The 13,240-nt window shown below is 40.0% G+C and overlaps 1 protein-coding gene across 5 annotated transcripts in view; it reads left to right on the top strand.

The window, feature by feature from the left end:
* The window catches only part of hfm1 (helicase for meiosis 1), a 69,637-nt gene that overhangs the window by 23,611 nt on the left and 32,786 nt on the right, over positions 1–13,240 (top strand). For all 5 annotated transcript variants that reach the window (XM_061940997.2, XM_061941008.2, XM_061941016.2 and 2 more), the window contains exons 13-19: positions 1,541–1,629; positions 1,734–1,777; positions 2,066–2,167; positions 8,469–8,614; positions 11,146–11,240; positions 11,315–11,448; positions 11,668–11,715. In XM_061940997.2, coding sequence (XP_061796981.2) covers positions 1,541–1,629; positions 1,734–1,777; positions 2,066–2,167; positions 8,469–8,614; positions 11,146–11,240; positions 11,315–11,448; positions 11,668–11,715 — 658 coding nt within the window. The remainder of the gene's footprint in view (positions 1–1,540; positions 1,630–1,733; positions 1,778–2,065; positions 2,168–8,468; positions 8,615–11,145; positions 11,241–11,314; positions 11,449–11,667; positions 11,716–13,240) is intronic.

Below are 13,240 nucleotides of genomic sequence, written 5' to 3' on the forward strand. Positions count from 1 at the left end.
GTGGTACTGTATTCTGCCCTTAAAAAACATCCAAACACCTCCATTAAGGTTTTATATACTTGATGTAAGTATATATGTCATGTAGTAACATTTATAATAACATGTAATATTTGCGTATTTTGATCATTTTAAGTATACGTGGTGTGGTGCATTAATTTCATAAAGCAATCACAATGATTGCTTCTTTTTTTTTTTCATCACTGATTATTACTCACTTACTGTACAATGTCTGCTGTCATTAGATGCCGGCAGTTAGGATGTTCATATATTCCCATTTAAGTGAAGAATGACTCATAATCCTCGTAAAGAAACGAGGTGGAGGGAAAGTGCTTTACGTGTCTTTCTCACCAGTTCCAGGTCCTAAATGGCTGTCAGAGTGTCCCAACTTGTTGGATTATATCCTTAGCGATCTACTGTCCCGGTGAGATGCATGATTTATGATCTAGAATAAACTTAAAGGGAGCAAGGAAGCCAGGAAGCAGCAGACGATGATGTAAATATAGGACGCAGGAAGTGATCATCAAAATAGTTTGTCTTTGTTAGCACTTATAATAACAATATCACTATCCATCCATCCATCCATTTTCTACCGCTTATTCCCTTTGGGGTCGCGGGGGGCGCTGGAGCCTATCTCAGCTACAATCGGGCGGAAGGCGGGGTACACCCAGGACAAGTCGCCACCTCATCGCAGGGCCAACACAGATAGACAGACAACATTCACACTCACATCCATCCACACACTAGGGCCAATTTAGTGTTGCCAATCAACTTATCCCCAGGTGCATGTCTTTGGAAGTGGGAGGAAGCCGGAGTACCCGGAGGGAACCCACGCAGTCACGGGGAGGACATGCAAACTCCACACAGAAAGATCCCTAATACTTGTTAAAATTCAAGTCACCAAATGTAAATTTAATATTGTTGGTGCTTTTTGAATGGTTTTGATTGAGTTTTATGGCCAGAATAATGGAGCTCCCATTGGCTCCGCTGTAAGCAGACTTTTATTTATTATTTAGAATGCATTAAATAAATCTGTCCGTTGTGATGTCTTTCATAATGATTGTGAACGATAGGCAAAATTCCGAAAAAAAAAGTGCAGTTCCCTTTTAAGGAAGTAAATTACAAAACAATTAGCTAAATATTTATTTTTTATTTTTTGCAGGTCAAATGTAGTGATTTTTTTAATCCAGCAGATGGCGGATGACCGTTATGAAACACTATTACAGTGTCAGCGCATTGTCAATACATATATTGAGTATTCCAGACACTCACTGAGGTGTCAGTAACCCATCACTGCTGTATACTATATTCTTAATTTGTTGCTTAATATGCAAAACTGAATGTAAATAATTGTATCGTATTAGAGAATCAAAAATATGCAATTTTAGGGATGTGCCCATCATTTGCTTTTTTTTGCTATTTGTGAGGGGTTTTGGAATGTGACCCCAGTAAATAGTAGGGATGTACTATATTGTGCAATGTAGAACAAATATTGTCTTGTTTTGTAAGGTGAATTAGGAAAAACTACCATCCTCTTTTGTAGTTTTGCTCCACTAGGAAAGGAACCCAGCAGTCAGCTGAAGTTCTGGCTAAGGACACACGGTTTATTATGGCATTTGAACACAAGCAAAGGTGCATACATACTCTACTGAAACGACACATTCATGCATACAACAACGCTTGAAGAAATGTATTTTCTTAAGTTAACCTCATTACTTGACCTTCTTGACCCACAGGTTGAAAAAATATGCAGAGGCCATTGTAGATTCAAAATTGAGAGGTGAGTTTTTTCGATCAGGTGAATGATATGTAGAGTTTATACTTGGCTTCCAGTTAATGAAAATCTGTTGAAACAAAACAACAAATTTGAAGACTTTGATACTAATATTCCTGACAGTTTTCTTACAAATATCCTATCAGCGACTTCAAATTTGCACAGAGACTAGTAAATGTATAATACATTTAAATCTATCATTTTCTCAGGATGAATTATCTGTTGTCCACAGTAGTTTTGGCATGATAAAGTCTGTTTATTATAACAAATGTTTTTCATATATTCGGTGTGCAGATCTTGTGATGCTTGGAGTCGGGTACCACCACGCTGGTGTTGACGTGTCTGACCGAAAACTGATAGAAAAAACCTTTGCTCTGGGAGACCTGCCTGTCCTTTGTAAGACAGAGTGTGAATAGTAACTTATGTAACTCCACCATATTGTAATGAATAATTCATCTACATTGTTTTGAATATGACTTCAGAAGCAGTGAGAATGACATTGACAGTCCTTTCCGCTCAATGTATCGCAAACACCAGGGGTGTCCAAACGTTTTCCACTGAGGGCCGCACACTGAAAAATTTTTGATATTTTCTTTTTCAAAACCAATACAATGCTTATTGCAGACCTTAGGGCTCCCAGGGACCCAAAGGATTTCAGTCATTAAAGTGTTAAAAAGAAGTCAGGTGATAATATTTGTTTTACTTTCAACACATAAATATCTAAAGATCAACTCCAGATCTAGCCATTGACATAAAAATTACATTTTGTTATGTTTTCTGTAGAGATGTCCGATAATGGCTTTTTTGCTGATATCCGATATTCCGATATTGTCCAACTCTTAATTACCGATTCCGATATCAACCGATACCGATATATACAGTCGTGGAATTAACACATTATTGTGCCTAATTTTGTTGTGATGCCCCGCTGGATGCATTAAACAATGTAACAAGGTTTTCCAAAATAAATCAACTAAAGTTATGGAAAAAAAATGCCAACATGGCACTGCCATATTTATTATTGAAGCCACAAAGTGCATTATTTTTCTTAACATGCCTCAAAACAGCAGCTTGGAATTTGGGACATCCTTGAGAGAGCATGAGGAGGTTGTTGGGGGTGGGGGGTAGCGGGGGGTGAAGAGTTAGTGCTGCAAGGGGTTGTGGGTATTTGTTCTGTTGTGTTTATGTTGTGTTACGGTGCGGATGTTCTCCCGAAATGTGTTTGTCATTCTTGTTTGGTGTGGGTTCACAGTGTGGCACATATTTGTAACAGTGTTAAAGTAGTTTATACAGCCACCCTCAGTGTGACCTGTATGGCTGTTGAGCAAGTATGCCTTGCATGTGTGCAAAGCCGTAGATATTATGCAACCGGGCCGGCACGCAAAGGCAGTGCCTTTAAGGCACGCCCCCAATATTGTTGTCTGGGTGGAAATCGGTAGAAATTCGGGAGAATGGTTGCCCCGGGAGATTTTAGGGAGGGGCACTTAAATTCGGGAGTCTCCCGGGAAAATCGGGAGGGTTGGCAAGTATGACTGGGAGACGCAACTGCTCTGTACTTCTCTCTACGTCCGTGTACCACTCCGTACAGCGGCGTTTTAAAAAGTCATAAATTTTGCTTTTTAAAACCGATACCGATAATTTCCGATATTACATTTTAAAGCATTTATCGGCCGATAATATCGGCAGTCCGATATTATCGGACATCTCTAGTTTTGTGCTTTTTTTGTCTTGAAGAAAACCCAGATTTAAAGACAAACACATGAAATATTTCCCTAAGAAATGTTAATGGTGGAATATTTAATGTAAAGTAATTGGAGCACCGCAATGGTCAATAATTCATAACAACATTAATTTTAATTCTTATTTTTTTTTGACCAATGAAAGTTAAAAAGAAATCTGCCCCAAATTTTCAGGGATCCTAAAAAAAAAAACCTCATAAAAGTGTTAAAAAAAGGTCATAGATCAATTTGATTTATTTTTACTTTCAAAGCTTGAATCTCGAGATATAAATATGATATGTATATACCAGTGGCGGGCCGTGCGTTTCCCACTTAGGCCTTCAGTGACCTCCGACTTCACTGATTACCTCTCAAAATACCATAATTGATGTCACCACATGATCATTGCTGGAGAAATACTATACAGGAACACATTTACATACATTTACACACTACTTTGTATTGAAACACATCAACAGTACACAAAACGGGTTATTTTCTGGTGCATTTAAAAATCAATTAAAAGGCATCAGCAATTAAAACATCTACCGTAAATTTCTCTGCTCGGCTTATGCAACTTCCGGTCAATAAAGTTCGATTCAAGGTACTGTATTTTTCGGAGTATAAGTCGCACCTGCCGATAATGCGTAATAAAGAAGGAAAAAAACATATATAAGTCGCACTGGAGGCCGGCCAAACTATGAAAAAAACTGCGACTTATAGTCCGAAAAATACGGTACACACTTCTCAAAGATATATTAACTGCCCTGACCACATGGTGGCGACAAATACACATGTAACAATGTTAATTAAATGTCAAACTTTAACAACAAGAGTTTACAACTTTTAGTTGTAACAGAACAGCTGCTGTCAACAACTTGTGATCTGATTGGCTATCGCAACTGTCTCTCAACTCTGTGTTCTCAAATTAATCGGTCCCGATGAGTACCCAATCACAGGACGCGTAAATGTCACGTTCAACGTGAGGCCATCTAGAAGGCCTTACTGACAACAACTCGTGATCTGATTGGCTATCACTACTGTCTATCACCTGTATATCCCCGTTCGCTTACAGTGCACGGACGCCTGCATTGTTGATTCTGAAAGCGTCTGGCAGATTTCGTACTGCATGGCAACATAAGCTAGCTGAATTCTGATTGGATACAAACTATAACAACAACAACAGCACTGGAAGGAGCATAATATGACATGAAGAGAATATGAAAATGTTAGATATTTAGTGAAAGTAACTAAAAAAATAATTTTATCTTTAATTATGATCATGATTTCTGGTTATGTTAGGCCAGCAGAGAAGGCCTTGCTGACCCTGACGGCACACCACTGGTATATATATATATATATATATATATATATATATATATATATATATATATATATATATATATATATATATATATATATATATATATATCAGTGACGTGCGGTGAGGTTCATGACTGGTGAGGCACTGACTTCATCACAGTCAGATTTACAAACATATGAACCCTAAAGAGTATCTTATTCACCATTTGAATGGCAGCGGTTAACGGGTTATGTTTAAAAGCTCATACCAGCATTCTTCCCTGCTTGGCACTCAGCATCAAGGGTTGGAATTGGGGGTTAAATCACCAACAATTATTCCCGGGCGCGGCACCGCTGCTTCCCACTGCTCCCCTCACATCCCAGGGGGTGAGCAAGGGGATGGGTCAAATGCAGAGGACAAATTTCACCACACTTAGTGTGTGTATGACAATCATTGGTACTTTAACTTAACTTTAACTTTACACATACAAGCTGTAGCACACAAAAAAGCACCTTTAATAAAAAAAACGTTATTATGGTCTTACCTTTACTTATAAGTGCGGGAACAGTGGTGTTCGTGTTGGAGGAGTTGTGAATGAATGAAATATGAAATCCGTGCTGCAGTCTGCAGGTGTACCTAATGTTGTGTCCCTGCAGTCGTTCACGGCTCCTCCGGCGTGAGCAATGTTGTTTTTGCACTTTTTGGCTTCTTGTTAAGTGACTTTTTTTGGGTGGATTCGGTCTTGCACGTGGAGGGTTTGGGTCTGGGCTTTGGTTGGTGTGGCGCTCCTGTCGGGGGGTGCAGTCTGCGGCGGAGGTGCAATAACCGGCACCAGGAGGCGGGATTACGCGAGCCTCACACAGTGCGTCTTTGCAGCAGTTTTATGATTGCTCAGCACAAGAAATACGTTACACACATACAGTTGTTGACAAAATACACTGTACATGACATACCTCAGCTAACTAAACTATGGAAATGTATAATATAATTCATATAGCAATACGGTCTCACTGCACAGCAGGCCAGCAGTTAGCCGAGTCCGCAATCCATGGTGAGGCACAATTGAGTGACGTGCCTCAACTGGCTGCTGATCACCGCACCGTCTCTTCTCAGTATTTGAACGGCAAATGTGAAAATTCAGCGATTTTGAATAAAAATAATCTAAAACTGGTGAAGTTAAATGGAAAATAACTTTATAGTTTAATCACTGGATACATATAACAATTTAATTAAGTTGTTTTCTTTTTACATTTTTTTTCTTTCCATGATGAGGCCTCTAGTGACCGCACGTCACTGATATATATATATATATATATATATATATATATATATATATATATATATATATATATATATATATATATTACAACTCTTATTTATTTGTGATAGAGTGATTGGAGCACATACATTCATGAAGTTTGATTCTTTTATGAATTTATTATGAGTCTACTGAAAATGTGATCAAATCCGCTGGGCCAAAAGTATATGTACAGCAACATACATGATCAATTTTGGTGATGTAGAAAAGTTACAATCGAATCAAATTAGCTTCATGCATGGCCTCTTAACTTCATGTGAGTGTTTATGATTGACGACACCTCTTGACTTCTCTGAGCCCATTTGAATAGAGCTCATGTGATGTGTGTTGAAATAAAGAGTGTTACTCGCCTTGCTGCTGGTCGTTTTTTCTTAATGCTGAGCTCGCAGCAGCTGTGAATGTCAATCAAGTGACGTCATAGTGAAGATTGATGATCGCTAACTTTAAGAACTATTTTTTTTAATGCCTGGCTGACAATAGACTGACATAACCTCTGCGATGGAACTAATGGACACCTCTGCTCTAGATCAACTTCAGAGCTATCCGTCAATAAAAAGTTTACATTTTGTTTTTATTGTTCTATGCTCTTTTTGTAAAGATAGAAACAAATAGATAATAAAATGTTTTTATTGCAAAAACACAAAACGTAAAGTATTTTTCCCCATTTTATGTGAAATAATTTGAGCTCTAATTAGGTCAATCGGGTGATAGAGCGTGACAGCAACTTGAGGGTTGCAGATTCGATCCCAGCTTCCACCATCCTAGTCACTGCCATTGTGTCCTTGGGCTTTACCTACCTGCTCCCAGTGCCACACACACTGGTTTAATTGTAACTTTAATTGTAACTTAAAAAAAAAAAAAAAGGTCAACCAACGAACAAGATTTCTCTATAGAATCTCCTCTCTGGTCAACAAAAGCACCATGAGGATTCTGGCGGGAACTCTCGTTCAACCCTTTTTCGATTACGCATGCACCTCCTGGTACCCTAGCACCTCCAGAACCCTCAAATCTAAACTCCAAACATCCCAGAACAAGCTACCGGTAGTCAGATTACTTCTAGACCTCCACCCCAGATCCCACCTCACTCCTACCCACTTCTCCAAAGTGGGCTGGCTCAGGGTGGAGGACAGAGTAAAACAACTTGCACTGAGCCTAGTCTATAAAATCCGCTACACCTCCCTGATACCGAAGTACATGTCAAACTACTTCCTTAAATGACCTCCATAACCACAACACCAGGGGGAGCTCCACTAGCCACGTTAAACCCAGATTCCGAACTAACAAAGGTCTTAACTCATTCTCTTTCTATGCCACATCAATGTGGAATGCGCTCCCAACAGGTATAAAAGAAAGGGCATCTCTATCCTCCTTCAAAACCGCAATAAAAGTTCATCTCCAGGCAGCTACAACCCTAAACTAACACCCTCCCCGGATTGTTAATAATCAAATGTAAACAATCAAATGCAGATACTTTTTCTTATGCCTTCTGATCTCTCTCTCTCTCTCTCTCTCTCTCTCTCTCTCTCTCTCTCTCTCTCTCTCTCTCTCTCTCTCTCTCTCTCTCTCTCTCTCTCTCTCCTCTCTCTCTCTCTGCCCACTACTTGCTGTCCATATCCTACCAAGTCAGACCTACACTGTCCAATATCCATTTCTCTGTTCTCAATTGTTGATGACTGATGATAACAAACAAACCCAACCCTCCCACCCCCCCTCTCCACACCCCGGATTGTAAATAATGTAAATCATTTATTGTGATGATCTTGTTTGATGACTGTATTATGATGATAGTATATATGATAGTATATATCTGTATCATGAATCAATTTAAGTGGACCCCGACTTAAACAAGTTGAAAAACTTATTCGGGTGTTACCATTTAGTGGTCAATTGTACGGAATATGTACTTCACTGTGCAACCTACTAATAAAAGTCTCAATCAATCAATCAATCAGATAACTACGTAAAGCACTTTGAGTGACGAGAGATAAGCGCTATATAAATATAATTCACTTCACACACTTTAATAATTCATAACAACTTTGATTTTCATTTATTATTATTTTTGAACAATGGCAGTTTTCAAGTAAAAAGCAGCTTGCATGGCAGCTTTGTGTTATTAGTGTTAGTTAGTTTTCATGTTTTTTTTGTAAGAGTATTTTTTTAATCGGGCTGTAAACACGTTAGCTGCGGGACGCAAATGGGCGCACTTTGGACACCCCTGGCATTCGCTGTGTAATTGGCAGATTACATTTTGATATTACCTGACACAAACTGCTGAGGTGGTGGCTGTATTTCAGCTTTCATTTCTATGGTATCGGCTTTGACAACTGACTCGGTGTGTGTTTTCTGATCCTGTAGTTACCACGCGCACTCTGGCCATGGGAGTGAACCTGCCAGCTCATTTAGTGGTGATCAAGTCCACCATGCAGTATTCTGCAGGCTCCTGTGAAGAGTACTGTGAGGCTGACCTGCTGCAAATGATAGGCCGAGCTGGAAGACCACAGGTAATGTGACCAACATATGTTCCAGTGGTGTGCCGTCTCTGCTGGCCTAACATAAGTAGAAATCATGATCATACAAACCCCGTTTCCATATGAGTTGGGAAATTGTGTTAGATGTAAATATAAACGGAATACAATGATTTGCAAATCCTTTTCAACCCATATTCAATTGAATGCACTACAAAGACAAGATATTTGATGTTCAAACTCATAAACTTTTTTTTTTTTTTGCAAATAATAATTTACTTAGAATTTTATGGCTGCAACACGTGCCAAAGTAGTTGGGAAAGGGCATGTTCACCACTGTGTTACATGGCCTTTCCCTTTAACAACACCCAGTAAACGTTTGGGAACTGAGGAGACACATTTTTTAAGCTTCTCAGGTGGAATTCTTTCCCATTCTTGCTTGATGTACAGCTTAAGTTGTTCAACAATCCGGGGGTCTTCGTTGTGGTATTTTAGGCTTCATAATGCGCCACACATTTTCAATGGGAGACAGGTCTGGACTACAGGCAGGCCAGTCTAGTACCCGCACTCTTTTACTATGAAGCCTTGTTGATGTAACACGTGGCTTGGCATTGTCTTGCTGAAATAAGCAGGGGCGTCCATGGTAACGTTGCTTGAATGGCAACATATGTTGCTCCAAAACCTGAATGTACCTTTCAGCATTAATGGTGCCTTCACAGATGTGTAAGTTACTCATGTCTTGGGCACTAATACACCCCCAAACCATCACAGATGCTGGCTTCTCAACTTTGCGCCTATAACAATCCGGATGGTTCTTTTCCTCTTTGGTCCGGAGGACACGACGTCCACAGTTTCCAAAAACAATCTGAAATGTGGACTCGTCCGACCACAGAACATTTTTCCACTTTGTATCAGTCCATCTTAGATGAGCTCAGGCCCAGCGAAGCCGACGGCGTTTCTGGGTGTTGTTGATCAACGGTTTTCGCATTGCATAGGAGAGTTTTAACTTGCACTTACAGATGTAGCGACCAACTGTAGTTACTGACAGTGGGTTTCTGAAGTGTTCCTGAGCCCATGTGGTGATATCCTTTACACACTGATGTCGCTTGTTGATGCAGTACAGCCTGAGGGATCGAAGGTCACGGGCTTAGCTGCTTACATGCAGTGATTTCTCCAATTCTCTGAACCCTTTGATGATATTACGGACCGTAGATGGTGAAATCCCTAAATTCCTTGCAATAGTCGGTTGAGAAAGGTTTTTCTTAAACTCTTCAACAATTTGTTCACGCATTTGTTGACAAAGTGGTGACCCTCGCCCCATCCTAGTTTGTGAATGACTGAGCATTTCATAGAATCTACTTTTATACCCAATCATGGCACCCACCTGTTCCCAATTTGCCTGTTCACCTGTGGGATGTTCCAAATAAGTGTTTGATGAGCATTCCTCAACTTTATCAGTATTTATTGCCACCTTTCCCAACTTCTTTGTCACGTGTTGCTGGCATCAAATTCTAAAGTTAATGATTATTTGCACAAAAAAAAAAGGTTTATCAGTTTGAACATCAAATATGTTGTCTTTGTAGCATGTTCAACTGAATATGGGTTGAAAAGGATTTGCAAATCATTGTATTCCGTTTATATTTACATCTAACACAATTTCCCAACTCATATGGAAACGGGGTTTGTAATTAAAGATACAATTATTCTTAATTTACTTTCCCTAAATATCTAAGCGTATTCATATTCTCCTTCATGTCATATTATGCTCCTTACAGTGCTGTTGTTTTTAGTTTTAGTTTGTATCCAATCAAAACTCAGCTAGCTTATGTTGCCATGCTGTACCAAATCTGCCCGAGGCTTTCAGAATCAACAATGCGGGCGTCTGTGCGCTGTAAGTGAACGGGGACATACGGTTGATAGACAGTTGCGATAGTCAATCAGAGTATGAGAGTATCCATTCACAAGTTTCAGTTTAGCAGGAAGTGTTGCGTCGTAGCCATACCAGGATATCAGAGAAGGAGAACAAAACGTTGATTAGGTGGCAGATATATATTAGTAAGGCCATTTTCAAGATATTTAAAGAGAAACTACATCTTGTGAGACGATCTCGGCTGACCCCGGAAGCTAGCTCAGCTTTTCTGGCGATGAAATGACGAGGGGTACCACTGGCTTATACGGCGTCGAATAGGTGCTACAAATTGTGAGTTCAAATATTTTATTTTTTCCCTTTTAATATCTTTTTTGCAATTTTGATTTCGACTGTACCACATGAGATATGTTTTAATTGCTGATGCGTTATAATTTATTTTTAAATGTGACAGAAAATAACCCATTTTGTACACTGTTGACGTGATTCAATGCGCAGTCGGGCGTAAATGTGTTCCCGTATAGTATTTCTCCAGCAATGGTGATGTGGTGACATAAATGATGGTATTTTGAGAGGTAATCATAGAAGTCGGACATCACTGAAGGCCTATGTGGGAAACGCACGGCCCGCCACTGATCTGTTCAGATATTCATCGTACTACAACCCTGCTTCTCAATACTTCATCTTTTTGTTGTGGAAGTTTGACACGTCGGCCACAGCAGTGATCATGACCAAGATGCAAACCAAAGACAAGTATTTGAAAGTGATGAACGGGGTGGAAACTATCGAAAGCAGGTGTTGCCTCCCCTCTTGACTAAAGTGCTACATGTGACGGAACTACATCTCGTGCTAAAGGTGATTTGTGACAGTTTGCACAGTCATCTGGTGGAGCACCTCAATGCTGAGATAGTTCTGCAAACCATCTGTGACGTCAACATGGCCCTGGACTGGATACGCTCCACCTTCCTCTACATCCGAGCACTGAAGAATCCAACATATTATGGTCAGCATTCCAAGCGCGAAGTCTCTGGGGGATTTTTAAAGTTGTTGAATTGAATAATATGTAGCCTTGAATAACTAAATCTTAGGTTAGGTTTATTTTGAACATGTATAAAGTTTCGCTACGATACATCACATACACTTGCTTTTGTTTGCATACAAATGTATGCAAAAAAAAAAGCAAGTGTATGTGATGTATCGTGCACCTTAATTCTCATTTCAGGCTTCTCTGCTGACTTGGACAGATGTGGAATTGAAGCAAAACTTCTAGGTGGGCTTTTACAAACCCCGTTTCCATATGAGTTGGGAAATTGTGTTGGATGTAAATATAAACGGAATACAATGATTTGCAAATCCTTTTCAACCCATATTCAATTGAATGCACTACAAAGACAAGATATTTGATGTTCAAACTCATAAACTTTTTTTTTTTTTGCAAATAATAATTAATTTAGAATTTCATGGCTGCATTACGTGCCAAAATAGTTGGGAAAGGGCATGTTCACCACTGTGTTACATGGCCGTTCCTTTTAACAACACTCAGTAAACGTTTGGGAACTGAGGAGATACATTTTTTCAGCTTCTCAGGTGGAATTCTTTCCCATTCTTGCTTGATGTACAGCTTAAGTTGTTCAACAGTCCGGGGGTCTCCGTTGTGGTATTTTAGGCTTCATAATGCGCCACACATTTTCAATGGGAGACAGGTCTGGACTACAGGCAGGCCAGTCTGGTACCCGCACTCTTTTACTATGAAGCCACGTTGATGTAACACGTGGCTTGGCATTGTCTTGCTGAAATAAGCAGGGGCGTCCATGGTAACGTTGCTTGGATGGCAACATATGTTGCTCCAAAACCTGTATGTACCTTTTAGCATTAATGGCGCCTTCACAGATGTGTAAGTTACCCATGTCTTGGGCACTAATACACCCCCATACCATCACAGATGCTGGCTTTTCAACTTTGCGCCTATAACAATCCGGATGGTTCTCTTCCTCTTTGGTCCGGAGGACACGACGTCCACAGTGTCATGATCCGTTACCCGGATCATGGCATGATTTATGTTGGTTATGTTTCTGTTTTAGTCTGTTTCCTGGGTGCACCCTCTTTCCCTGTTTATTGTTGGTTTCCATGGGCACTGATTCTCCTCACCTGTCTTACGGTAGTTTTGCAATTAGTGTTTCCACCAGGTGTTTTGGCTAATCACTCCCCTTTATAGTTTCCTGTCACCCAGCAGTAAGTGCTGGGTCAATGTTTGCTTTATGCAACATTTACGTTCCCCTGGTTTTCTCCTCGCTCTTTACATTATTCTGCCATCCAGCATTCCCCGTTTTTCACCCTTGGTGACATTTTGGTTTTTGTTTAGCTCCACGCTTGCTAGCGTCCTCAGTTTTGTATTTTTGTCCTGCCTTTTATTTATTAAAAATACTTAATCTTACCTATACGCCGCTCCTGCTTGTCTTCTGCCTTGGAAGGAACACGACAATCTCAGCCATGCGCCCAAGACGTAACACACAGTTTCCAAAAACAATTTGAAATGTGGACTCGTCAGACCACAGAACACTTTTCCACTTTGTATCAGTCCATCTTAGATGAGCTCATGCCCAGCGAAGCCGACGGCGTTTCTGGGTGTTGTTGATAAACGGTTTTCGCCTTGCATAGGAGATTTTTAACTTGCACTTACAGATGTAGCGACCAACTGTAGTTACTGACAGTGGGTTTCTGAAGTGTTCCTGAGCCCATGTGGTGATATCCTTTACACACTGATGTCGCTTGGTGATACAGTACAGCCTGAGGGA

This window comes from Nerophis lumbriciformis, linkage group LG03 (genome assembly GCF_033978685.3).
Source record: "Nerophis lumbriciformis linkage group LG03, RoL_Nlum_v2.1, whole genome shotgun sequence".
NCBI lineage: Eukaryota > Metazoa > Chordata > Actinopteri > Syngnathiformes > Syngnathidae > Nerophis > Nerophis lumbriciformis.